This window comes from Macaca nemestrina, chromosome 17, assembly GCF_043159975.1.
Source record: "Macaca nemestrina isolate mMacNem1 chromosome 17, mMacNem.hap1, whole genome shotgun sequence".
Taxonomy (NCBI): domain Eukaryota; kingdom Metazoa; phylum Chordata; class Mammalia; order Primates; family Cercopithecidae; genus Macaca; species Macaca nemestrina.
In genome coordinates, this window is record NC_092141.1 from 2110391 (window position 1) to 2135611 (window position 25221).

The 25221-nt window shown below is 44.1% G+C and overlaps 1 protein-coding gene across 1 annotated transcript in view; it reads left to right on the forward strand.

The window, feature by feature from the left end:
- Positions 1 to 25221, forward strand: part of LOC105474283 (replication protein A1) — a 64174-nt gene that overhangs the window by 17602 nt on the left and 21351 nt on the right. The window contains exons 5-8 of the mRNA XM_071082108.1: positions 1414 to 1502; positions 19766 to 19858; positions 23064 to 23196; positions 24593 to 24695. Coding sequence (XP_070938209.1) covers positions 1414 to 1502; positions 19766 to 19858; positions 23064 to 23196; positions 24593 to 24695 — 418 coding nt within the window. The remainder of the gene's footprint in view (positions 1 to 1413; positions 1503 to 19765; positions 19859 to 23063; positions 23197 to 24592; positions 24696 to 25221) is intronic.

Below are 25221 nucleotides of genomic sequence, written 5' to 3' on the forward strand. Positions count from 1 at the left end.
CTAGGCCAGTTTCTTCATCTCCACAGCCATTAACCTCATTCAGGCCTCTGTCATTTCGTCTCTTCTCTTGGTCTCCCTGCCTCCAATTGTGTTCCCGTTAAATTCCTTCTTCGTGTTTCAGTTCTTTTTAAAATGCAGACATTGTGATGTGCTCATCAAGTATGTACTGAGCAACAACTGTGGGCCGTTTGCTTCATTAAGCACTGGAGGGATGGATACCTGTCTTTATTGACAGTACAGTCTAGTAGGAGAGATAGAGAATAATAAAATAATCTCTAATGGACATATAATTAAGATGGAGCAGAGTGTTCTGAAGGAAAGAAATCGTGGCTGTAGGAAAGACTAGAACAAAGCAACCTGATCTCAACTAGAGATTAAGGAAGCATCTCTTGAAGTGATGTTTGAGATGAGAGCTAAAAAACGAGTATTAGATGAGGCAAAATGAGGAAGAACACACCACCATGATCGCAGAGCAGCACGGACAAAGGCCTTCTGGCCAGAGGGACTGTCGCATATGGCAGCACTGAAAGGAAACAGGAAGGGCAGAGGGCAAAGGGCAGAGGGCAAGGCAGCCCCATGGATGTGCTGGAGGGGGGTTAGCAAGGCCAGGCCAGGCAAGCCATGGCACAAGTTTTTCTTTTTGGCCTAAGGTCATTGGGAAGTTATCGCAAGGTTTCAGTAAGAGTTAAAAATCAAAGAACAAATCCCAGCACTTTGGGAGGCCAAGGTGGGCGGATCACGAGGTCAGGAGATCGAGACCATCCTGGCTAACATGGTGAAACCCCGTCTCTACTAAAAAGTACAAAAAACTAGCCGGGCGAGGTGGCGGGTGCCTGTAGTCCCAGCTACTCGGGAGGCTGAGGCAGGAGAATGGTGTGAACCCGGGAGGCAGAGCTTGCAGAGAGCCAAGATCCAGCCACTGCACTCCAGCCTGGGCAACAGAGCGAGGCTCCGTCTCAAAAAAAAAAAAAAAAAAAAATCAAAGAACAGTAAGTTCTTAAAAATGGGTCCTAATTACATTGTAAAACATATTCGTTGTCATAATTAGTTTTCACTGGGAAAAAGTCATTGTTTAGATGAGTATGTGTTTCTGAAAACAGGCCATCCCTTTTTATGCCATACATTCTTGTGTTTAGTCATCTAAATTCTTACCGTGTCAGTTGCTCCTTGAAGATACGGTACGTAGCAAGAACACTGCATTTTAATTAAGGAACTAGATGAAAAATGAAAACCCTGCAATCTAGAAAAGGCTTGATCATGACGCGGTGAAAGCTTAAGAGAAATATTTATGTAAACAGGTGACAAAGGGAAAATAGTTTTGTCAGAATGATCATCAGGGAAAGCATTTTGAGTAGCTTATCATTTGAACGGAATTTATTTTTCTAACCTGTTTCTGTTTGTCTGCTTTTGCAGGAGAGTCGTTATTTTGATGGAATTAGAAGTTTTGAAGTCCGCTGAAGCAGTTGGAGTAAAGATTGGCAATCCAGTGCCCTATAATGAAGGTAAAATGCTTTGGCATAGATTGTAGCACTCAATTGAATACCTCTTTATATAGTCGAAATTCTACCTTTTGGATTCAGTTTGACTTGTTAGTGTTAAAAAAAAGGATAGTGATTCTGGGGTCTAGCAACCAGGTTATTCTGTCAGGCTGTTTCAGTTCTAAAGAAATGATGTATGAAGAAAGGGCACAATTAGAAAGCAATGGACAAATGGGCTGGGTGCACGGTGGCTCACACCTGTAATCCCAGCACTTTGGGAGGCCAAAGCAGGTAGGTCATTTCAGGTCAGGAGTTTGAGACCAGTCTGGCCAGCATGGCAAAACCCCATGTCTACTAAAAATACAAAAAGTACAGGCATAGTGGCCCGCACCTGTAATCCCAGCTACTCAGGAGGCTGAGGCAGGGGCATTGCTTGAACCCAGGAGGCAGAGGTTTTGGTGAGCCGAGATCATGCCACTGCACTCTAGCCTGGGTGACAGAGCAAGACTGTGTCTCAAAAAAAAATAAGTTGCCGGGCGCAGTGGCTCACGCCTGTAATCCCAGCACTTTGGGAGGCCGAGACGGGCGGATCACGAGGTCAGGAGATCGAGACCATCCTGGCTAACACGGTGAAACCCCGTCTCTACTAAAAATGCAAAAAAAAAATTAGCCGGGCGCAGTGGCAGGCGCCTGTAGTCCCAGCTACTTGGGAGGCTGAGGCAGGAGAATGACGTGGGACCGGGAGGAATGGCGTGGGATTCTCAAAAAAAAAGAAAGAAAGTAATGGACAAAGATTCAGTTATACTAGAGTAAAAAAAAAATATCTGTGATATTATAGGATATCTGTAATATTAATGAGAAACATGTTTTCCTAAGATTTATCTTGTGCACACTTTTGTTTTGTTTTTTTTGTTTGTTTGTTTGTTTTTTGAGACGGAGTCTTGCTCTGTCGCCCAGGCTGGAGCGCAGTGGCGCAATCTTGGCTCACTGCAGGCTCTGCCTCCCGGGTTCACACCATTCTTCTGCCTCAGCCTCCCGTGTAGCTGGGACTACAGGTGCCCTCCACCATGCCCGCCTAATTTTTTGCATTTTTAGTAGAGATGGGGTTTCACCATGTTAGCCAGGATGGTCTCGATCTCCTGACCTTGTGATCCACCCGCCTCGGCCTCCCAAAGTGCTGGGATTACAGGCATGAGCCACTGCGCCTGGCATACTTTTGTTTTTAAAAAGTGTGAAGCGTGCAGTCTATCACTCCTGTGAGAGCACTCACCGCACTGGTAGCTTTTAGAATTATCTCTGTTTACTGCTAAGCCATGAGTAAACTATGTGAAGGCAGAGATCATGTTTGTTCTAGTGCCTGACTTGAGGCTGGCCTTTAGTAAGTATTTGTTGAAACAAGTTGAATATATAACATTATTTTACTGTGATTATCTCTTGATGATGAAATTACTAATGATTTAATTTTCTCATGAAAATGTATAGAAAAGCACAATGAAATCAGAAAAAAAAGTCCATTTTTTCTTTGCGTCCTAAAAGAAGCTGAAAAAAAAAAATCATTAGACGAAAGAGACAATTCTAGAGAAAGGCAAAAAAAATCTTCAAATCACTGGCCCTCTTAAAGGAAAAGATTGTTTGCCCTTACATCAAGTCAAAAAATAAAATAAAAGCCTCACTTTACACCAAAATAAATTTGAGATGTATCTTTTCAAGTTAGAAAATGAAACCATCGAAAATCAAAAAGAAGAGGCTGCACAAAGAATAATTCACAGTGAATATTTGTTTAAATTGAAATTTTAAAATTACGTATTAAAAATAGGAAAGCAGGCACAGTGCCTCACACCCGTAATCCCTGCACTTGAGGAGGCTGAGATGGAAGAATTGCTTTGAGTCCAGGAGGACGAGACCAGCCTGGGCAACACAGGAAGACCCCATACCTACAATAATTTTTTAAAAACTTAGCCAGGTGTGATGGCTCACACCTGTAGTCTCAGCTACTTGGGAGGATGAGATGGGGGCATTACTTGAGCCTGGGAGGTTGAGGCTGCCGTGAGCTGTGATCGCACCGCTGCCCTCCAGCCTGGGGACACAGCAAGTGTCTGCTATACCCCACTGCAAAAAATTAAAAGTATGTCACCTTAAACTAGGATAAAATATTTGCAACTGATAGGATTGACAAAGGGTTACTATCTTTACTATTTATTGAATTTTTTGCATATTAAGGAATAAAGTAGTTCATTAGCAGCAGGCATTGGAGAAAAATAGATTGTTCACTATAGAAGGAAAACAGATGGCTGATACATTAGAAAACATCTTCAGCCTTGCTCGTTATCTTTGTCTTGTTCCTGATCTCAGGGAGAAAGCATTCAGACTTTCACCATGAAATATCATGTTAGCTGTAGGGTTTTCTTAGAGTCTTTTTATCAGAAATAAAGAAGTTTATTTCTGTTCCTAGTTGCTGAGGGCTTTCATCAGAAATGGTTGGTGAGTTTTGTCAAATGCTTTTTCTGTGCTTGCTGATGATCTGATGATCATGTGGTTTTCTTTGTTCATTGGTTAATATGGTGAGTTACATTGATTGACTTTTTTTTTTTTTTTGAGACAGTCTCATTCCGTCACATAGGCTGGAGTGCAATGGTGCCTTCTTAGCTCACTGCAACCTCCGCCTCCCAGGTTCAAGCGATTCTCGTGCCTCAGCCTCAGAGTAGCTGGCATTACAGGTGTATGCCATCACGTCGGGCTAATTTTTTTTTTTTTTTTTTTTGTATTTTTAGTAGAGACGGGATTTTGCCATGTTGGCTAGGCTGGTCTCGAACTCCTGACCTCTAGTGGTCCACCCACTTCAGCCTCCCAAAGTTCTGGGATTACATTGCGCTCGGCCACTGCGATTGGTTTTTGAGCGCTAAACCAATCTGGGATCTCTGGAATAAGTCTATGTCATGAGGTATTATTCTTTTTTTTTTTTTTTGTGACTGCGTCTCGCTCTGTCGCCCAGGCTGGAGTGCAGTGGCCGAACTTCAGCTCACTGCAAGCTCCACCTCCCAGGTTCACGCCATTCTTCTGCCTCAGCCTCCTGAGTAGCTGGGACTACAGGTGCCCGCCACCTCGCCCAGCTAGTTTTTTTGTATTTTTTTAGTAGAGACGGGGTTTCACCGTGTTAGCCAGGATGGTCTCAATCTCCTGACCTCGTGATCTGCCTGTCTCAGCCTCCCAAAGTGATGGGATTACAGGATTGAGCCACTGCGCCTGGCCTGATGTGTTATTCTTTTTACATATTGTTGGATTTGATTTTCTAAATCCATTTGATTTGATTTACTTTGTTTAGAATTTCTGTATCTGTATTCATGAGAGATATTTTTCTTTAGTTTTCTTTTCTTGTTACATCTCTGATTTTGATACCTGAGTAACCCTGACCTTATGGAATAAGCTGGAAAGTGTTCTGTCTTAAATTTGCTGCAGCAGTTTGTGTAGACTTGTTATAACTTCTTCCTTAGATGTTCAGTTGAATTCACCAGTGAAGCCATCTGGGCCTGATGTTATTTTTTTATGGAAAAGTCTTAAACTGTAAGTTCAGTTTCTTTAATAGAGAGATACAGGGTTATTCAGGCAACCTTCTTGAGTAGACTTTGGTAGATTATATGCTTCAAGGAATTTAATTTCATTTAAGTTCTTGAATTTATTAGTCTATAGAAATAGAAATATTCTAAACACCCCAATTGTTAGAAATTATCAAATGGATTAAAAAAATATATTTCCGGCCAGGTGCGGTGGCTCACACTTGTAATCCCAACACCTTGGGAGAACGAGGCAAGCCGATCGCTTGCGCTCAGGAGTTCAAGACCAGCCTGCCCAACATGATGAAACCCAGTTTCTACCAAAAATACAAAAAAGTAGCTGGATGTGGTGGTGCTCGTGCACCTGTGGTCCCAGCTACTTGAGCCCAGGAGGTGGAGGTTGCAGGAAGCTGAGATGGCGCCACTGCACTCCAGCCTGGGCGACAGAGCGAGACCCCATTTAAAAAGAGAAAAAGTGCTAGGCACTGTGGCTCGTGCCCATAATCCCAACACTTCGGGAGGATGAGACAGGCGGATCACGAGGTCAGGAGTTGGAGACCAGCCTGGCCAATATGGTGAGACCCCGTCTCTGCTAAAAAAATACAAAAATTATCTAGGCATGGTGGCACACACCTGTAGTCCCAGCTGTTCGGGAGGCTGAGGCAGGAGAATCACTTGAACCCGGGAGGCGAAGGTTGCAGTGAGCCGAGATCATACCACTGCATTCCAACTAGGCCGACAGAATGAGACTCTGTCTTCAAAAAAAAACTGTGTGTGTGTGTGTGTGTGTGTGTGTGTGTGTGTGTGTGTGTGTATATATATATATATATGTTTTCTTGTTATCCTTTGAGTATCTGTAGAATTTGAGAGTTTTATCAATTTTATTGATCTCAAAGGAGCAACTTTTGGTTTTATTGATTTTTCTCTTATGTTTTGTATTCTATTGATTTATGCTTCTGATCTTTAATATTTTCTTCTACTTACTTTGGATTTTGTATGTTCTTTTTCTCGTTTCTTAAGGTGGAAGCTGACTTCATTGATTTGAGATCTTTTTTTCTTTTTTTTTTTTTTTTTTGAGACGGAGTCTAGCTCTGTTGCCCAGGCTGGAGTGCAATGGCCGGATCTCAGCTCACTGCAAGCCCCGCCTCCCGGGTTCACGCCATTCTCCTGCCTCAGCCTCCCGAGTAGCTGGGAGTACAGGCGCCCGCCACCTCGCCCGGCTAATTTTTTTTTGTATTTTAGTAGAGACGGGGTTTCACCGTGTTAGCCAGGATGGTCTCGATCTCCTGAACTCGTGATCCGCCCGTCTCGGCCTCCCAAAGTGCTGGGATTACAGGCTTGAGCCACCGCGCCCGGCCGAGATCTTTTTTTTCTAACATAGGCATGTAGCTTTATAAATTTGCCCTTAGCTACTGCCTTAATAGCATCCTGCAAATTTGGATATGTTATATTCTCTTTCATATTCAATTCATAATACTTTCTTATTTCCTTTTCAGTTTCATCTTTGACATTCTGTTATTTAGAAAGGTGTTTAGTTTTTAAATGTGGGGATTTTCTCTTTTTCTCTTTTTTTTTTTTTTTGAGACAGAGTCTTGCTGTCAACCCAGGCTGGAGTGCCTGGAGTGCAGTGGTGCAATCTCAACTCACCGCAACCTCCGCCTCCTGGGTTCAAGCGATCCTCTCACATCAGCCTCCTGAGTAGCTGGGACTACTGGTGTGCGTCACCACGCCTGGCTCATTTTTTATATTTTTAGTAGAGACAGAGTTTTGCCATGTTGGCCAGGCTGGTCTCAAACTCCTACCCTCAAGTGATCTGCCTGCCTCAGCCTCCCAAAGTGCTGGAATTATAGGCATGAGCCACTGAGCCGGCCAAATGTGGGTATTTTCTAGAGATCTTCTTGTTTTTGATATCTAATTTAATTCCAGTGTGATCAAACAACATACTTTGTGTGACCTGAATCCTGTTAAATGTATTGAGTCTTATTTTGTTTTATTTTTATTTATTTATTTATTTTTGAGATGGTGACTCACTCTTTCACCCAGGCTGGAGTGCGGTGGCATGATCTTGGCTCACTGCAATCTCCACCTCCCAGGTTCAAGCGATTCTCCTGCCTCAGCCTCCCAAGTAGCTAGGACTACAGGTGCCTACCACCATGCCAATTAATTATTGTATTTTTAGTAAAGACAGGGTTTCACCATATTGGCCAGGCTGGTCTCGAACTTCTGACCTCAGGTGATCTACCCACCTCAGTCTCCCAAGGTGCTGGGATTACAGGTGTGACTCACCGTGCCCAGCCTTGAGTCTTATTTTATGTCCAGCTTATGATCTCTTTTGGTAAATTCTATGTGTACTTGAAAAGAAGATGTATTCTGTTGTTGGGCAGTCTTATAAATGTCAATTAAGTTGAGTTGTAAATTGTGTTATTCAGTTTTTCTATATCCTTACTGTTTTTCTGGTTTTTTTGTTTGTTTGTTTGTTTGTTTGTTTGTTTTGTTTGTTTTTTTTTTTTGTTTTTGAGACGGAGTCTCGCTCTGTCACCCAGGCTGGAGTGCAGTGGCGCGATCTCAGCTCACTGCAAGCTCCGCCTCCTGGGTTCACGCCATTCTCCTGCCTCAGCCTCCCAAGTAGCTGGGACTACAGACGCCCGCCACCTCGCCCGGCTAGTTTTTTGTATTTTTTTAGTAGAGACGGGGTTTCACCGTGTTAGCCAGGATGGTCTCGATCTCTTGACCTCATGATCTGCCCGTCTCGGCCTCCCAAAGTGCTGGGATTACAGGCTTGAGCCACCGCGCCCGGCCCTGTTTTTCTGTTTACTTGTTCTGTCAATTACTGAGAGGGACGTTGAAATCTCTAACTGTAATAATTGTAAGTTTTTCTATCTCTCCTTGCAGTTCTATTAGTTTTTGCTTCATGTATTTCAAAGCTCTATTATTAAATATCTATATAATTTAGAATTGTTGTGTCCACTTGAAGAATTGACTCTTATCATTATGAAATGACTTTTTCCCTGGTGAAGTTCTATGCTTCGAAGTCTGCTTTGATATTAGCATAGCCACTTTGGCGTTCTTTTTTTTTTTTTTTCCTCGTAGAGACAACACCTTGCTCTGTTGCCTGGGCTGGAGTACAGTGGTACATTCACGGCCCAGTGCAGCCTCAATGGCCTGGGCTCAAGCAATCCTCCCACCTCCGCCTCCTGAGTAGCTGGGACTACAGGCATGTGCCAACACGCCCAGCTAATTTTATTTAATTTTGGTTTTTGTTTATTTATTTTTGAGACAAAGTCTCACTCTGTTGCCAGGCTGGAATGCAGTGGCACGATCTCAGCTCACTGCAACGTCTGCCTCCCAGGTTCAAGTGATTCTCCTGTCTCAGCCTCCTGAGTAGCTGGGGCTACAGGCATGCACCGCCACGCCCAGCTTGTTTTTGTATTTTTAGTAGAGATGGGGTTTCACCATGTTGGCCAGGATGGTCTCTATCTCTTGACCTCATGATCCACCCACCTGAGTCTCCCAAAGTGCTGGGATTACAGGCGTGAGCCACTGCGCCCAGCCTAATTTTATTTTTTGTGGACATGGAGTCCTGTCATGTTGCAGGACTGGTCTTGAATTCCTGACTTCCAGCAATCCTCCTTCCTCAGCCTCCCAAGTAACTGGACTGCAGGCTACATTGGTAGTCTGGGAGGTGGAGTACTGGGCCTGCCTGGACTGGGACTACGGTGCCACCATGCGCAGCTCATTACTTTTATTTTTATTTGTAGGGATGGGGTCTAACTTTGTTGCCCAGGCTGGTCTCAAACTGCAGGCCTCAGTCCTCCCGCCATAGCCTCTCAAAAGGCTGAATTACATGCCTAAGCTACCTTGCCTGGCCATTGTGTATACTTTCTGTTGCTAGCCATTCAAATTCACTAATCGTTTCTCAGACAATGCCTAATCTGCTGTTAATCCCATTGAGTGTATTTTTCTTCTCAAATAGTATAATTTTCATCCCTAGAAGCTTGATTTTTGGGTCTTTTAAAATCTCTTCGACGTCTCTGCTTAATTTTGGGGACATACAGAGCACAAAGGCGATATTTGTTTTAAGGTCCTTGTCTGTGGATTCTGATGTCTGTGTAAGGTCCGGATTTGTTTCCATCAGTTGATCCCGGCCTCTCCCATCATGGATCATATTTTCCGGCTTCTTTTCATGCCTGGCCCTCGGACCGAATGCCTCGGACGAATGATGTTGGGATTCGGACCTTGTTGGGTGCTGGAAACTTTTGTAATACTGTAATTATTCTTGAGCTTTTTTCAGGGATACAGTTAACTTGGAGACAGTTTGATCTTTTGGTGTGTTGCTTTTAAGATTTAATAGGCGGGATCAGAGAGCTGCCTTTTGACTAGGTGCAGTTATTCCCAATACTGAATCAGGACCTGACAGGCTGTTCTACTTCGTGCCCCATGAATATGAATTTTTCCCGTCTGACTGGTAGAAACAGGTACGATTTCAAGCTTGCTATAAACACAGGCATGGCTCCCTCTGGCCTTCTCAGATGATTCTCACCCTGGCCTCAGATAGTATCCACACACACACGGGCCAACCAGTACTCTGCTGACTACCCAGGAGACCTGCCACCCATCTCTGGAGTTCTCCGTGTACAGCCCTCTCTTCTCTGCTCCTCTGTCCGGCCAGCTGGACGGTGATCTCCCCAGACTCTTGGCCCCCAAGCCCTCGAGGCACTGAGCTGGTGCAGACTCACTCAGTCTCCTTCCTGCGCACAGCGGTCGCTGCCCTTCATTGCTTAGTGTCTCGTGTCTTGAAAACCGTGTGTTTCAGATATTTTCTCCCTTTTTGGTGGGGGGAGGGGGTTATTTTAGGTGTTAGGGTAAACCTGGTCTCTGTTGCTCCATCATGTCCCGTACATAGTTTTAAAAGTTGCGTATTTTTGCAAGGTGTGTCCTTAAAAACAAAACAGCATTCTCCTGGCTCACTTTTCTTTGGCCTCTGACTCCTGTCTGGAGACAGTCTGTTTCAGATCTACAGCTGTTTCATCTCTCTTTGTCTCCATATTTCTAAGTAACACGTTTGTGCTGCTCTTTGTTAATTCTTTCAGTTGAAACATTTGTTTATTAACTTCACACTACAGGAGATTAGAATGTGGCGCGCTCTCGCTCTCTCTCTCTCTATTTCTCTCTCTCTCTCTCTCTCTCCCCTGCCCTCCCTCCCTCCCCCCACCCCCAGCTCTTTTTTTCTTTTTTAAGTCTCGCTCTGTCACCCAGGCTGGAGTCCAGTGGTGTGATCTGAGCTCACTGCAACCTCCGCCTCCTGGACTCAAGCAATCCTCCTTGCCTCAGCCTCCTCAGTAGCTGGGATTACAGGTGTGCACCACCGCTCCCTGCTAATTTTTGTTTGTTTGTTTGTTTGTAGCGATGGAGTCTCACTGTGTTGCCCAGGCTGGTCTCAAACTCCTGGGCTCAAGCAATCCGCCCACTTCAGCCTCCCAAAGTGCCAGGATTACAGGTGTGAGCCACTGTGCCCAGCTTAGCATGTAGCTCTCTTATACTTCCCCTATCCCGCTGTCTACATGGAAGAAGTAGACGTTAATATCAGATTAGATCAAAATTAATTAATTAATTAATTTATTTATTTATTTGAGACAGAGTCTCGCTTTGTTGCCCAGGCTGGAGTGCAGTGGCATGATCTAGGCTCAGTGCAACCTCTACCTCCCAGGTTCAAGTGATTTTCCTGCCTCAGGCTCCCAAGTAGCTGGGATTACAGGTGCCCGCCACCATGCCCGGCTAATTTTTGTATTTTTAGTAGAGATGAGGTTTCACCATGTTAGCCAGGCTAGTCTCGAACTCCTGACCTCAGGTGATCTACCCGCCTTGGCCTCCCAAAGTGCTAGGGTTACAGGCATGAGCCACCGCGCCCAGTCAAAATTTATATATTTACTTATTTGGAGACAGGGTCTTGCTTCGTCATCCAGGCTGGAGTGCAGTGGCTCAAACACGGCTCACTGTAGCCTCGACCTCCCAGGCTCAAGCAATCTTCCCACCTCAGCTTTCCCAGTAGCTGGGAGCGTGAACCACCACACCCAACTAATTTATTTTATTTTATTTTTATTTATTTATTTTTTTGAGACGGAGTGTCACCCTGTCACCTAAACTGGAATGTGATGGCACGATCTTGGCTTGTTGCAGCCTCCACCTCCTGACTTCAAGCAATTCTCCCACCTCAGCCTCCTGAGTAGGTAGGGTTACAGGTGCCCGCCACCACACCTGGCTAATTTTTTGTATTTTTAGTAGAGACGGCGTTTTACCGTGTTGGCCAGGCTGGTCTCGAACTCCTGACCTCATGTGAGCCACCATGCCCAGCCCCAACTAATTTTCATATTTTTTGTAAAGACAGGGTTTTGTCATGTTGCCCAGGCTGATCTTGAGCTCCTGAGCTCGGGTAATCTGCCCGCCTGTCTCCCAGTGTGCTGGGATTACCAACATGAGCCCTTGCATGGGGCCAACATCAAAATTTAAATGGCCGGTCAGATTTAAGTTTTTCTATGAAACATATCTTGCTTTGTTAAAAATTTAAAGTTTTCAAAACATATGTGTAGAAGGCAACTTTCAAATGTAATATGTTTTCAGATAGATGTTTTTGGTAAGCAGAACAACATCATTTTATTGTTTTACTAATCAGCCAATTTTTGAACTAAATCTGAGGTCACTAAGAGATGATGGTCAGTCATGAATATTTGGAAAAACATTTGTGATATAATTTATAGAAAAGACATGTTCAGAGTGTATCGAATAATTTTAATGACATATCACTCATTAAATACATATATTAACTAACTATAACTGTGACACTGAAAATATAAAATTGACTTTAAGCCGATCAGCATCAGGAAGCTGGAAGATGGTCGTGTGGCTTGTCTGAAATCTTCCAGTGTCTTTATCTCCTCTTTCCCAAGTGATTTCCCGTAGGAGGCTGTGTTTGAACTCAGAGAAGCAGCCGTTTCTTAAAAACTAAACTGTCTCTCTGCTGCTCCCAATAGACAGAGGTGCTTAGCTGCTTCCCACTGAAGCACACGAATTCACTGTCTTGATTTAACCTTACCAACATATGCGGGGCACAGTGGCCCATGCCTGTAATCCCAGCACTTTGGGAGGCTGAGGCGGGCAAATCACCTGAGGTCGGGAGTTCAAGACCAGCCTGACCAACATGGAGAAACCCCCTCTCTACTGAAATACAAAGTTAGCCGGGCATGATGGCAGGTGCCTGTAATCCCAGCACTTTGGGAGGCTGAGGCGGGCAAATCACCTGAGATCAGGAGTTTGAGACTAGCCTGGCCAATATGGTGAAACCTCATCTCTACTAAAAGTACAAAAAATTAGCTGGGCAAGGTGGCATGCGCCTATAGTCCCAGCTACTTGGGAGGCTGAGGCAGGAGAATCGCTTGATCCTGGGACTCGGAGGTTGCAGTGACCTGAGATTGCACCATTGTACTCCAGCCTGGGCAACAGGAGTGAAACTGCGTCTCAAAGATAAATAAATAAAAATAACCTTAGCAACGTGGTTCTTCAATTTGTCCGTAACTAACTTTTACAGTAGTAGGGTTTTCGCTTAAGGATAAGTGGAATTGAATTGAACCCAGTAACTCTTACGCCGGAGACAAACTGCATCCTGTCTTCGTTTTCCTACTTGGAAGTGAGTCCTGGCTTTTGCCCAAGTGAAATAATGGAAAAGAAAGGAAAGTTGGAGAGTCTCAGGTCTGGACCTTAGCTGTGAATTCAGCACAATCACAGAATGTTGAGATAGAGGAAACTGTTTTAGAGATCAGTTGATCAGTTTTTAATTATTAAATAAAAGCGTGAATGAGGCAGTGAAGTAACTTACCCAAGGTCACACAGTGGGGATGCTACAAGAAATGAGAATGAACATTTATCATTTCCCAGTGAGAACAGTTTCCATTGTGCCCAGACCTTCAAAGATTAACCTTCATACCAAAGTTTTTGCCTACTTGAAAATTGTATTTAAGTACATAGATCGTGTGAGTGAGTCTATTGCAGGAATGTTATATACATAATTGAAATTATCTCTGTTTCACATTTATATATTTGTCCATTAAAACTTGCATAATTAAAGAAATGTAAAATATAATTGAGATAATCAGACATCTGTTTTCTTTAATAAACCTTAATCTTGAGTAGATAATATGGTTAAATGATTTCAAAAAGATAATATACTTACATGACTTCAAGTCACAGCTACCGGATTGTGTGTTCGGAGTTTTACTCCTACCCTTGCCGCCGCCCGCCCACTGCTGCCCTCTAGAGGTAGAGTTTTCGTGGTTTCTTTTTATCCTTCAGGCGTTTCTTCATGAGAATGTAACCAAATACAAATATATATTCTCGTTCTGTACTCCACTTTGCCTCCACAAAAGGCAGCATTCCGTGTACACTATCTTGTCTTTTTATCCTGCTTTTATTTATTTGTCATTATTTTAATAGAGGTGAGACCTCACTATGCTCTTCAGGCTGGTCTCAAACTCCTAGGCTCAAGCGATTCTCCCACTTCAATCCCAAAGTGCTAGGATTACAGGTGTGAGCACTGCACCCAGCCATATCCTGTTTTTTAAAAATTTTCTGGCCAAGTGCGGTGGCCCCCGCCTGTAATCCCAACACTTTGGTAGGCCAGGCTGGGCAGATTGCTTGAGCTCAGTTCACGACCAGCCTGGGCAACATGGTGAAACCCTGTCTCTACCAAAAATACAAAAAATTAGCCAGGTGTGGCGGTGCACACCTGCAGTCGCAGCCACCCGGGAGACTGAGGTGAGAGGATCACTTGAGCCTGGGAGGCAGAGGCTGCAGTGAGCCAGGGTCGTGCTGCTGTGCTCCAGCCTGGGTGACAGAGTGAGACTCCATCTCAAAAATAAAAAAAAGGCCGGGCGCGGTGGCTCAAGCCTGTAATCCCTGCACTTTGGGAGGCCGAGACGGGCGGATCACGAGGTCAGGAGATCGAGACCATCCTGGCTAACACAGTGAAACCCCGTCTCTACTAAAAAATACAAAAAACTAGCCGGGCGAGGTGGCGGGCGCCTGTAGTCCCAGCTACTCGGGAAGGCTGAGGCAGGAGAATGGCGTGAACCCGGGAGACGGAGCTTGCAGTGAGCCGAGATCCGGCCACTGCACTCCAGCCTGGGCGACAGAGCGAGACTCCGTCTCCAGAAAAAAAAAAAAAAAAAAAAAAGGTTTTTTTTTGGCCTAGAGGTATTTCCATATACTAGTATATGCTTAGAGATCTTTTTCTTTTTTTTTCGAGACAGAGTCTCTCTGTCACCCAGGGTGGAGTGCAATGGCGCAATCTCAGCTCTGCCTTTTGGGTTCAAGCCGTTCTCCTGTCTCAACTTCCCTAGTAGCTGGGATCACAGGCACCTGCCACCATGCCTGGCTAATTTTTTTATATTTTTAGTAGAGATGGGGTTTCACCCTGGTGGCCAGGCTGGTCTCGAACTCCTGACTTCAAGCGATCTGCCCACCTCTGCCTCCCAAAGTGCTGGAATTACAGGCGTGAGCCACCGCACCCAGCCACAGTTCTAGTTTTTACACTGAAATTATTCATGCTGCTTCTGTCTTACACTGTTGTGGATTCTTGATTTATAGTGTTTTGGGGCTTCATTTTCACACAACTTGGAATGTGCGGGTTTTCTCCGTTCCCTGGTTTCACGGAAGATGTCGTTTGTAATGAGGGATGTGCCTATGTCTGTGTGCGCGTGCACGTATGTGTACGCATGTATATGTACACGTATGTGCGTACACGTATGTGTACGCACATATGTGTACGCAGCCGGTATTTGTTCCTATGGCTCTGTATTGGTTTTTAGAAGTGGGAAGATGTGGGGCTAGGCCATCACTATGTTCTTTCCAGAAATAGAACCTGCTAGATATTAATTTTTATTTACACAAATTGTAATTTGATCCTTTAAATTGGAGAGGGAATTGAGTAAGTAAAGTTCTAAATTATTAAATCGACACATCAGTTTTGTTTTGCAGTAGTAATCTTTTGTTAAAATGAGCGAACTGATTATCACATTCTCAGCTTTTAGGAAGGTGAGCTAAGACAAAGCAATGCTTAGCATTTTTCTGAAACCTTTGGATGCAGTCAGGACAAGAGAGAGGTGACTGTGCCCAGCTTTATCACCTCTGGCCAGGTTTCTAGTGTTTTTTTTGTGTGTGTGCTCTATTTAATTGAATGATTGCTTTGGACATTTTCTGTTTTGGGGGCAAAAGCCCAGTGAAGATGGGCTGGGCTCAGTGGCCAGTGGCTCATACCTTCAATACCTACACTTGGGGAGGCCGAGGCAGGAGGATCGCTGGAGGCCAGGAGTTCAAGACTGGCCGGGGCAACATAGTGAGACCCTGTCTCCACAAAAAAACAAACAAAAAAATTAGGCAGGCGTATTAGCACACTCCTCTAGTCCTGGCTCCTCAGGAAGCCGAGGTGGGAGGATCCCTTGAGCCCAGGAGGTCAAGGCTGCAGTGCTCTGTAGTCACACCAGTGTATTCCGGCCTGAGTGACAGATGGAGACCCTGTCTCAAAAAAAAAAAAAAAAAAAAAAAAAGAGATGATGGAAGGATTGAAGGATACTTATTGCTTAGTCAGAAATATAGGGCTGTGGGCCGGGTGCCGTGGCTGACACCTGTAATCCCAGCACTGTGGGAGGTCGAGGCGGGAGGATCAGCTGAGCCCAGGAGTTCAAGATCAGCCTGGGTAGCTGTAGACACAAAAGTAGTCTCTACAAAAAAATACAAAAAATAAGCCAGGCGTGATCTTGTGTAACTGTAGTTCCATCTACTGGGGAGGCTGAGTGGGGGCATTGCTTGAGGCCAGGAGGTCAAGGCCTGTAGTGAGCCATGATCATGCCACTGCACTTCAACCTGGGCATCACAGCAATACCTGTCTCAAGGGGGCGGGGGTGGGGGGAAGAAAAAGAAAAGAAACACAAGGCTATGGGAAAATATTCCTTTATTTCCTCTCTCCAGTGTCTGTTAAAGCTCAGAGGGATGAGAAGATTGCTGTTCAGGATTACGTACTCTTGAATCTCATCGTAACCAGATCAGTGAGCCAGTGCGGAAATAGCTTTCTTGTAGTGACTTCTACCTCACAGGGCATTTCACAGCAGTGCTGAGTTCTCCTCTGTTGGGAAAGGAAGCATAGTCTGTACTAGCGGGTAGAGAACTGAAGTTCATTTTGTATTCTCCCAGCACCTAATCCAGAACTTGTGCCATGTGAGGTGACCAGTACAGTTACTTAAGTCCAGCCCACAAATAGGCAGGAATTCCAAAATGTGCATTGAAATTGTCTTGGCCGGGCACGGTGGCTCACTCCTGTAATCCCAGCACTTTGGGAGGCCGAGGCGGGTGGATCACCTGAGGTCAGGAGTTCGAGACCAGCCTGGCCAACATGGTGAAACCCTGTCTCTACTAAAAATACAAAAATTAGCCGGGCGTGGTGGCGGGCGCCTGTAATCCCAGCTGCTCGAGAGGCTGAGGCAGGAGAATCACTTGAACCTGGGAGGCAGAGGTTGCAGCGAGCTGAGATCGCACCATTGCACTCCAGCCTGGGGAATAAGAGCGAGACTTACCGTAATGTTGACCTGTGTTATTGGAATGGTTTGATTTGCAGGTGACACAATGCAGAAGATGTATCAGATGTTAAGTCTCTGCCTTACTGCTTTGGGGCGTAATTTAATTTTTGGAAGGATTTTTACTCAGCTGTAGACTGAATTTTCTCGGTCTCGTGGCCCGCTGCTGTGCTGCCGTGCGTTCCCTGGAAGGTAGCTCTTGCTGTGTCGAATGCACTGATTTCTTGCCGTCCATTTGGCTCTGGGCCGTCTCTTGTCTCTCGTGCCAGATTTGCACATCTGGTCCGGAGCAGGAGCTAAGGATTGGCTCTAGTAAGTGGATTAGTAGCTTTTCCTAATTACCAGATCTCATAACTAGAGTTGCGGCTGCCAGAATTGGTTGTTCACAGTTCACAGTTACCAAGATGATGATGAAGTACATGGATCTAGTCATAAAAGGCTCAGTTCAGGATGATGTCCTGCTTCCCAGCTGTGCGATTTGAGCAAGTTACGTGGTTCCTCTAACCCAGCGTTCTCATCTGTTAGAGGGTATGATAACAGTGTCTACGTCATAGGGCTGGCAGGCACTGTAGGAATGCATGTACCTGCATTCTCCTGAATGCAGTACCTGAAGCAGGGTAAGCACTCAAAAAAGGGTAGTTATTATTTATACATATTATAGGGCTTGATTGGAGACTGGTTAAATATGCTGTGCTTCATTGAATCTCAGAATCCAGTGATCACAAGACTGTACCGTTATATTATGTACTACTAAAAGGAGGTGATGGTAAGACATTGATTTACATGAAAAAAATGTGGATCTTAGAATAGGTAAACTAAGGTAAGTCACATTTTTAAAAGTTGTGGTAAAATATACCTAACATGAAATTTACATTTGACCATTTTTAAGCATACAGTTCAGTGACATTAAGTCCCTCAACATTGTTGTTGTACAGCCATCAAAACCATCCATCTTTGGAACTTTTTCGTCATCCCAAACCGAAACTCTCGTGCCCATTAAACACGAGCTCTCCATTCCCCACTCCCGCCAGTCTCTGGTAACCCTTCTTCTACTTTCTGTCCCTGGGAATGTGTCTATGGTAGATCCCTCTTACGATTTAGCTACATTTTTTTTTTGAGATGGAGTCTCGCTCTGTCGCCCAGGCTGGAGTGCAGTGGCCGGATCTCTGCTCACTGCAAGCTCTGCCTCCCGGGTTCACACCATTCTCCTGCCTCAGCCTCCTGAGTAGCTGGGACTACAGGCGCCTGCCACGGCGCCCAGCTAATTTTTTTGTATTTTTAGTAGAGATGGGGTTTCACCATGTTAGCCAGGAGGGTCTCGATCTCGTGACCTCGTGATCCGCCCGCCCTGGCCTCCCAGAGTGCTGGGATTACAGGCGTGAGCCACCGCGCCCGGCCTGATTTAGCTACATTTTTATAGAAATTGAATCTATGTGATCAGCAAGATTGGATGACCACGTCCTTTTCATCAAGGTTCTTAAACAAGCAGACATGATCTGAGGAGGGAATTATCTAGTTTAGAGATTTTGGAGGGAGGAAGTGGGAGGGAGTGTAGCAGGGGCTTATGTATTTTTATGGTACTCTTCTATTTTTGAATGTTTACATCTTTATTCTCTTGAATATAATTCATGAAGCAGGTAAAGATACAGCTTTTGTTCTATTTCTTTCCAACCACTTAGCCCCAGTACTATTTCCTGAGCAACTCATCTTTTTCTACTGATTTTAAAAAAGGTTCACTACAGAATTTTAGACTGTTCCTTCACGAGATGCCTCGTCAGAGAAGAGCAGTTTTCCTTTGCAATTTTATGTGACACTTTGTAAATTCAGAGATAATGGAAAAGCCAAAATGTAAACACAAAAATTTCACTGTCAATAATCTGGCTCTTTTTCTATGTAAATAAGGTCTCTCAATTCTTCTCTCCATAGGAAGAACTAAACGGTTCCATTTAACCCTTTTAATTTTATGCTAAATTTATTTTACTCTAATGGCACCACCACCTCTCATTTAGTCGTGCCAGTTAAGAGTAATATTGGCAGAAGTAAATTAAATCAGTGTGTAACGTGCCCGTTTGAGTTAGGACCTTGGAAAACGCAGCAGGAACGCAAACTCATCAGTTGGAGAAGGCAGAGACAGGGTGGCAGGTGGGAAGCCCTCCCAGCTGTGGGTACCATTTTTGTTCTTAGGGCACTCTAGGACATTTTTTTGAGTTGCCTTTGTGTGCTGCAGGTACCCTTGGTGAGCTGCCCAGAGGAGGCTGACTTCTGCCTTTTAGAGCCAGTCGCCAAGGCAAAGTCAAATTCCAGAAATCTGTTATTTCACAAAATGAGGTGTATTTTACAGTTTTCACATTCTTCAGCTCCATCAACACTTGTGTAAGGAGTGGTGGGTAAATACATACTCTTACGGTGGCATTTCTTATTTTCTGCTTCAGACACGCTCATTTCCCCCCTTTCCTTTTAATCTGCCTGTTTCCTTGACACACCTGCTTCTGAACCCCATTGTCATCTCTCCCTGCTGTGACGGTTCACCAGCACTTCACGGTACCGGAGCCTCTTTCAACTTGCGTTTTCCACCAACTGTCAGTTGCAAAATAAGGTTGCTTTGTTTGGGAGGGAGAGGGTAGAATCCTTTCCGAATGTCTCCTTTTCCTTTGAAGCAGGAGCACTTCAGAGACAATTGAACTGCTTTTAGGTTTTTCTTACCACCCAGCTTTTTCTTCTGATTGATCCTGCGGTGAACACACGGTTCTGTTGATGACATCGATTTGTTGCTATGGAAATAGTGGTAATGTCCCAGATTCAACCCAGTGACTTTACTGCAGGTTGTTGCAGGAGAAATGGGCAAGGCTTTAGGGGAGAACCTCATTAAAACTGAAGGCTATCAATTCTAAGCAGGTGAAAGGTAGATGGAGCCAACCTTTTGTGTAATGAAAACACAAAGTGAACCCCTAGCAGATGCACTGCGTGCCATTGAATGCCTCCGCATGAATTCTAACCCATGGGAGTCTTTGACAAAATAAAAAAATTTACACTTTCCCAGAGCATTTCTTCCACCCCAGTTTAAATCTCTTAACTCAAATCCTTTGCACTAAAATGAGCTTTCCCTTTTGGTCTTCAGGACATGGGCAGCCACAAGCAGCTCCTCCAGCGTCAGCAGGCAGCCCGGCGGCAAGCAGCAAGCCCCAGCAACAGCATGGAAGCTCGGGAGCGGGTAAGACGCCTCACGAGGGCACGCGCTGACCGTGGGCGTCAGGCTTGGGAATCATGTTTTGAAATTTAATCTGGGACTAAAGGGAGTTTTCCAGATGCCATTCATTACAGGGTTGTGTCTTGCAAAGGAAAATTCTGATTCATATTTTAGAGTATGTGATTGAAAAAATGATTAAAGATTGTCTTTTTTTTTTTTTTTTTTTTTTTGAGGTAGGATCTTGCTCTGTCACCCAGGCTGGAGTGCAGTGGTACCATCACAGCTCATTGCAGCCTTAACCTCCCAAGTAGCTGGTACTGTGGGCACATGCCGCTGTGCCTGGCTAATTTTTTTGTAGAAATGATGTCTTACTATGTTGCCCTGGCTGGTCTCAAACTCCTAGCCTCAAGCAATCCTCCGTCCTTGGCCTCCCAAAGTGCTGGGATTATAGGTGTGAGCCAGAGTGTCCAGCCAAAGATAGTCTTTTAAAGATACTTAATAGTCAGACTTTTAAAAAAAAAAAAAAAATCAAATTGATACATTCTTCTCTGTTCATAGTTTACCATGTAGTTTCTTAGTTTCCCACCTCTTCAGGTTTTACACCCTCTGACTTTCTGCGAATTTGCATTCCTTTCAAGTTCTTGCCTCTTAACTATTCAGGACCCACTTAGTAAATTTGGCTTGTCCGTCTCCAAGTTTCCCATTTTGGGCCTCGTGGGTGTTTATCGTTTGCGTGAAGACAGTATTACTTACATTGGTCATAGGTTCTCCTTCTCAATTTCATGGATGAGAAATGGTTTCTTCATTTACTTTTCTCTGCAGCAGGTCCTGAGAGGCCCTAATGAAATCATTTTGTTTACTTTCTGGCCTTTACTTTAGGAACCTCTTGATCTGGGAAGTCACCGTTGAAAATTTGGATTTGTAGAATGTGGTTGGATTTATTTTTAGAGGTCCTTTTTTCTGTCACGGCTTCACATTCATCTCCTCTCCTCCCCTCAACTATTAGTTTCTATTTTTCAGTGCTAAGATTCTAAGAAAAGCGAGGTTAAGACGTCACTAATGTTTCTGTGAAACATTCAGGACGTTTCCCCCCATTGCTCTTCGTTGTTTTTAATCTGCCTCGCAATGTCTGTCTACCTCTCTCGCTCTTACGAGCTCTCTCTCTCTCTCGCTCGCTCTCTCTCTCACTTTTATGAGCTCTCTCTCTCTCTCGCTTTCTTTCTCGCTCTTACGAGCTCTCTCTCTCTCTCTCTCTCCCCTTTTATAAGTGGATCTATTTATACACAACTCTCAAATAATATGCTGTTGGCCAGGCGTGGTGGCTCACGCTTATAATCCCAGCACTCTGGGAGGCTAAGGTGGGCAGATCACCTGCAGGAGTTCGAGACCAGCGTGGCCAACATGGTGAAACCCCATCTCTACTGAAAATACAAAAATTAATCAGGCGCGGTGGTATGTGCCTGTAATCCCAGCTACTCGGGAGGCTGAGGCATGAGAATCGTTTGAACCCAGGAGGTGGAGGTTGCAGTGAGCCAAGTTTGCACCAGTGCCCTCTAGCTTGGACAACAGAGTGAGATTCTGTCTCAAAAAAAAAAAAAAAAATACACACACACACACATACACTTTTGAAGAGGGTGGTGAAATAGACTCTAACGTAGTAAATAATCATTTCCTTAGGCTGATATACAAATAGTACATTATTCCTCTCTCTCCCTCCACAGAATTATTTTTCTGGTTGTCTATCTTTGCCTTATATTAAAATACATTTTAAAAAATCTGGGCTGGGCACAGTGGCTTACACCTGTAATCCCAGCACTTCGGGAGGCCAGAGCAGGGAGGATTGCTTAGCCCAGGAGTTTGATACCAGCCTGGACAACATAGTAAGATCCTATCTCTATAAAAAATTTTTTAAAAGAATCAGTCGGGCATGGTGGTGCACGCCTATAGTCCCAGTCACTCGAGAAGCTGAAGTGGGAGGATTGTTTGAGCTCAGGAATTTGAGGCTGCAGCGAGCTAAGATCATGCCACTGCACTCCAGCCTGGGGGACAGAGCAAGACCTTGTCTCAAAAAAATGAAAATCAGTTAATGTTCCCTAAACTATGTAGTGAAAGAAAATGAACTGGATATGTACGGAGGAGAAGCTACCCAGCATGAAATAAATTGGATGAATGGATGCTTGTGTGTGTTTTATGAAATTATAAATTACGTATGGGTATACACATGTATTCTACAAAGGACATGCGTTTCCGTACACAGTCTTGAGGTAATTACTGTTGTGTGTGTATTGATCTCTCTTGACTCCCCCGTTAGAACAGAAAATTTTAACCCTGGAACACTCCTATGTATATTTTTTACTAATTACTACGAGTGCCTAGAAGGGTGTGGTACATGCTGTGGAAACTCAGTAAATAAATACTGGATAGATGGTGTATTGATCCTTTTAGCCAAATTCTATTCTGAAAAAATGTTTTGATATAGAGGGTATGAAATCACTGAACTAAATTATATTTTCTGAATTTGGAGGTTGAGTTTTGCAGACACGTGGTGCGTCTAAAAGAAGGCATCTGATCCCTGTGGCTTCCCGGTGCCGGGCAGCTGCTCAGGTTTGGATTAAGGAGGCGGAAGGGTCTTAGTGGTCACCCACTTACGTGTCTTGACCAGAACTGATTCCTGCCCTTTACTCAACTGATTCTTACGGACTTCACTCTAGACTATTTAGTCCTCTAGACGCGTGGAGATCTGGGAGTTGTCTGGGGATTCGGAGGCCATCGATTTGTGATACGTCCTTTACGTCCTGTCTTTCCTCTTGCTTTTTTTCTTACGTAACTCGTGCCTTGCCGTCAGTTTTACCAGTTACGACAGTTGATTTCCTTTTTCTGACCCGTTATCTTGCCCATTGAGGCAAGAGAAGTGTGTAAGAGGGCGGCCTTCAGAAAGAACAGTGTCTGGATTCATTACCATTATTGCCTTGACCTCGGGGCTGACGTCAGCAAACGTAACAGTGAGCGTCTGTGTGCGCAGCCTTCGTTCTAGATTGCTTTTCTAGCCTCCAGCCTCAGTCTCTGTTTGATCTGCGTATCTCTTGCATGCTACAAAGGAAAAGCTTTGCCTCTCGTGTTATAGGATTTCACTAGCGGCACCTCAAACATTTAGAGTTATTGTAAAGCTTACTATAAAAAAGCTAAGTAGAATAATAATGCTCCTTTCTGTTTGCGTTTGTTTTTTAAGGTTCCACTGTTTCTAAGGCTTATGGTGCTTCAAAGACATTTGGAAAAGCTGGAGGTCCCAGCCTGTCAAACACTTCTGGGGGAACACAGTCCAAAGTGGTGCCCATTGCCAGCCTCACTCCTTACCAGTCCAAGTGAGTTATGCATAGAATAAGTTCAGAGTGTGATTACAGAATCGTAGAAGCTGTTATGGACTCTTGAGTTATTTATGCGCAAACTTCAGGGTTACCACCAAAGAAAATGGGTTTACTCTTTTTTTTTTTCTGAGGAGGAAAGGGGTACAGATTGTGGCAACCTTTAACTCTTGTTGGAAAATATAGCAATAGCAATCTGCCATAGCCTGTGAGGTTTCATTCATTTTGAAAGAATTTGAAATTAAAAATATTTAATGCTTAATCAGTTGGTAGTCTTATGAGTAAAAATAAATATTTCTGATAATTCAAAAGGCATTTACTCTTCTCCTATAAATAGGTGACTTCGTCTTTGGTTTAGTTGGCTAGATAATCTGCAGAATTTGTATTAACCACATTAACATACCCTGAGCCTATATTTCATTTATATGACTTTTTCCACTAAAAATTAATTTGAGGCTGGGCGCGGTGGCTCATGCCTGTCATCCCGGCACTTTAGGAGGCTGAGGTGGGCGGATCACCTGAGGTCGGGAGTTCGAGACCAGCCTGGCTGACATGGTGAAACCCCGTGTCTACTAAAAATACAAACATTAGCCAGGTGTGGTGGCGGACTCCTGTAATCCCAGCTACTCAGGAGGCTGAGGCAGGAGAATCACTTGAACGCGGGAGGCAGAGGTTGCAGTGAGCTGAAATCGTGCCACTGCACTCCTGCCTGAGTGACAGAGTGAAATTCTGTCTCACAAAACAAATACACAAAATAAAGTAATTTGAATAGTTAAAAATTAGAGTTCCTTTTTCAGAATCCTTCCAGATATGTTTACATTTATTCTTCAATACTCTGTAATGTAGGAAGATATTTTTCCCTGTGAAATTATAAGTAAGGTACCTAATGTGCCCTGTGCCTCCTTTTTCCGTGCCTCTCTGCAAGGTCATGCTGCTTCGGCGTGTTCTCCCTGATGGTCCACCGACATCGTGGATTTCTATTCAGGGTACATTAGGAGTGAGACAGAAGTTTGACACCAGTTATATCAGTTCCCATAATTGAAAACCATGGCAAAATATAATTGCTGGTGTTACTGTAGTTTCCAGCTTAGAACCTTTCATTAAGGGGATATTGTTGCCTTGGTGATGCTTTTTGGAGAAGGGAGAGAGTTTATAAATTTACTTATTTGACAGGAGAATGAGTTAGTATTAAATCACCTTGCATGTTTTACTATTTGCTTATTCTGTAAACTGTCAAACCGATGTGTCATCTTGGGGTTTTAATTAGCTGGATTAAAATACAGGTTGGAAAATGAAATATGTGTTTGAAGACGAGAAAGGCTGTAGGAAGATGATTTCTTACTTGATCTTTTCTAAGGAAGACTCCAAACACTAATATAATCGATTTGGTTTGTAGGTGGACTATTTGTGCTCGTGTTACCAACAAAAGTCAGATCCGTACCTGGAGCAACTCCCGAGGGGAAGGGAAGCTTTTCTCTCTAGAACTGGTTGATGAAAGTGTGAGTATTTGTCACGTGGGGAAGTAAGTAGTAGACTCACTGAGAAACAAAAAGCTCAGCTCTGCGGGCCTATGAGGTGAAAAATAATAGTAGGCCAGAGACAAGCATGATTGTTATTGTGCTTTTCCCTCTGTCTTTTGATGCTGTCTGGAGTAGAGGGTTAAGGTCATAAATAAAATCTTTGATCTCAAGTACAGTGTTTGTAGCAGTAGAAAGTAGTTTTCTAAATGTGTAAGTAGCCCCATGGGCAGGAGGGACTGGAGACCATCTGATTTGCTGGCAGGTGCAGTCAGAGCACTGGGAGGTGATGCCTGCTTGTGAGCACAGTGCAGCTTTGGGCCACCGCAGAAGGCACACAGTTGTGCCCTTGGTACAGAAATGGTTTTGTGGGAAATGGGCTCTGACTGTGCACATTCTTTATTTGCTTTATTTAAACTAAACCAAACCATGACAATGAGACAAAATTCCTATCCCATGGAAGCATGACAGTCTTGACAGCTGTTCATCTATTAGTTTTATTAATAAT